The 1,983-nt window shown below is 41.9% G+C and overlaps 1 protein-coding gene across 1 annotated transcript in view; it reads left to right on the top strand.

The window, feature by feature from the left end:
- The first annotated feature begins 341 nt into the window (after window positions 1–341).
- The window catches only part of LOC103375191 (AP-3 complex subunit beta-1-like), an 18,232-nt gene continuing 16,590 nt past the window's right edge, over window positions 342–1,983 (top strand). Inside the window, exon 1 of the mRNA XM_008305404.1 lies at window positions 342–661. Coding sequence (XP_008303626.1) covers window positions 534–661 — 128 coding nt within the window. The 5' untranslated portion in view covers window positions 342–533. The remainder of the gene's footprint in view (window positions 662–1,983) is intronic.

Here is a 1,983-nt window from a genome sequence, read left to right on the forward strand (position 1 = left end):
TTTGACTTGGCCAAACATTCTAGCTTTTTATTCTTGAATAATGGTAATTATAACTTAGATTTTCTACGTTTTTTGTTGTTATTGTTTTAATTTCTTTATTTTTATTTTTATATTTTTACCTTTTCATGCTATCCTTTCGACCTTTTTATTTCATATTTCGGACCAATGATCTACAACTTCCTCAAAGTCCTTTTCTTTTTTTTAAACAACTCTATTTCCGTAAAGCCTCTCTGTCTCTCGCTCGCTCTCTCTCTCTTTTTTTTAAACAGCTTTATTTCCGTGAAGCGTCTCTTCTAGCTGTCTCAGATCTATGCGCGCTCTGCCGCTCGGCCTGTCATGTGACACCAACTTGTCCAACTCACACTTCCGCTACTGCGTGTAAAAAAGTTGGTGAAATCTGGAAGAAGTTTCTCTCTGCTGCAACTTTAAACGCTGCGCTGCGTTGACGTCTCGTCAGATTTATGAGCAATTTGTAGCTCGAAAGAGAAGCAGAGAAGAAGTTTTCTTGTCGGTGGCTTGTTTGGAAGCTGAGCATGTCGACGGGAGCCTTGTACAACGACCAAGGAGGAGCGGAGACTGCGGTGGAAGCGGGGCAGGAGAGCACCCCGACCTCCTCCAGCTCCGGAGCCGCCTTCGGACTCTTCAGCGCCGACTTTAAAAAGTAAGTTAGCTCGGCTTGTGTTCCGTCCAGCGGCAGTTTGGGTCATTTATGGTGAAGTTAGACGGTTATGTTGAACCGAGGGCTGCTGTGGACGTGGGGAGAGGCCAGCATCCACACACTGATGACGCCTAGCTGCTAGGAGCTGATGGAGCTGCTCGCTGTCAGGTACACATATGAGACATTCAGGGCCTGTTGGACACCTGCTGCTTTCTACTGGCTGGGATAAAGCCACTGTAGGCAGGCAGGGACGGATTATGAGGAAGTGGTCTCCAGGGCACAGACATGTCAAAGGCCCCCCATCCCTCTCACACAGAGACCAGACACCCAGACTGAGACAGGAACTGACAACCCGACATGAAAGTGTTTTACATCCCAGTGTGCTCCTTGTCCAGCTTGTTCAGGGTTTTCAGCGTCCTGCAGTGGTTCCTTCTCTTTGCAGTCGTTTTGTGTGTCTGTGTTCATTTTGAATTTTGCAGTGTTTTTTAGTCACTTTTTGCAAACATGTAGGGTTTCTTAGTGGTCATTTTGAATAACGTTTAGGTCATTTTGTCTCATTGTCGTCATTTTTAATTCTTCAGTGGGCCTCATGTCTCTATTTGCAGTCATTTTGTGTTGCATTGTCGTCTTTTTGACTTTTTCGTGTTTACTTTGACACTTTCGCGGTTGTTTTGTGTCTTTTGGTTGATATTTTGTGTTTATTTGCGTCTCTTTCTGGTTATTTTGTTATTTTTTGTGGTGGTTTTGTGTCTTTTGTGGTCTTTAAATGTATTTTTATAGATGAAATGGGATTTGGAGTCATTTCTTTTTCTTTGTTGTCGTTTGGTATGTGTTCCTGTGGGGGGTTTTTTTATGGCTCATTGTAGCCATTTTGGATCTTGTCGTGGTCCTTTTGTGTCTTTTGCAGTTGTTTTGTGTCTCTAGTTTCCTTTTTTAGTCACTTTTCAATCACATTGTGACGTTTTGCAGGTTTTTTTGTTGCTGTAATTTTTTTTTGCGTCTGTTGGCACTACGTTTGTGTCTCTTTGCTGTCATTGTGTAACTCTTTCTGGTTCTTTCACATGTTGTGATAAGTTTGAATCTGGCAGTGGTCCTTCTGTGTCTATATGCAGTTGTTTTGTGTTGCATTTTCATCATTTTGCATTTGTTTGAATCGCTGTCTGGTTGTTGTACACCAGGTATTACTCTTGTCAGCTTTGCATCTTTTAGTGATGTGTAAATGTGTTGTTACAGTTATTTTTTGTCTTTAAAGGCATTTTTTTGTCTCTTGTACTTTACCTGCTTTTTCTTTGGCCAGTTCACATTTCTAAAACTCAAAGGTAATG

The sequence above is a fragment of the Stegastes partitus genome, unplaced genomic scaffold (genome assembly GCF_000690725.1).
Source record: "Stegastes partitus isolate 25-593 unplaced genomic scaffold, Stegastes_partitus-1.0.2 Scaffold2497, whole genome shotgun sequence".
Taxonomy (NCBI): Eukaryota; Metazoa; Chordata; class Actinopteri; family Pomacentridae; genus Stegastes; species Stegastes partitus.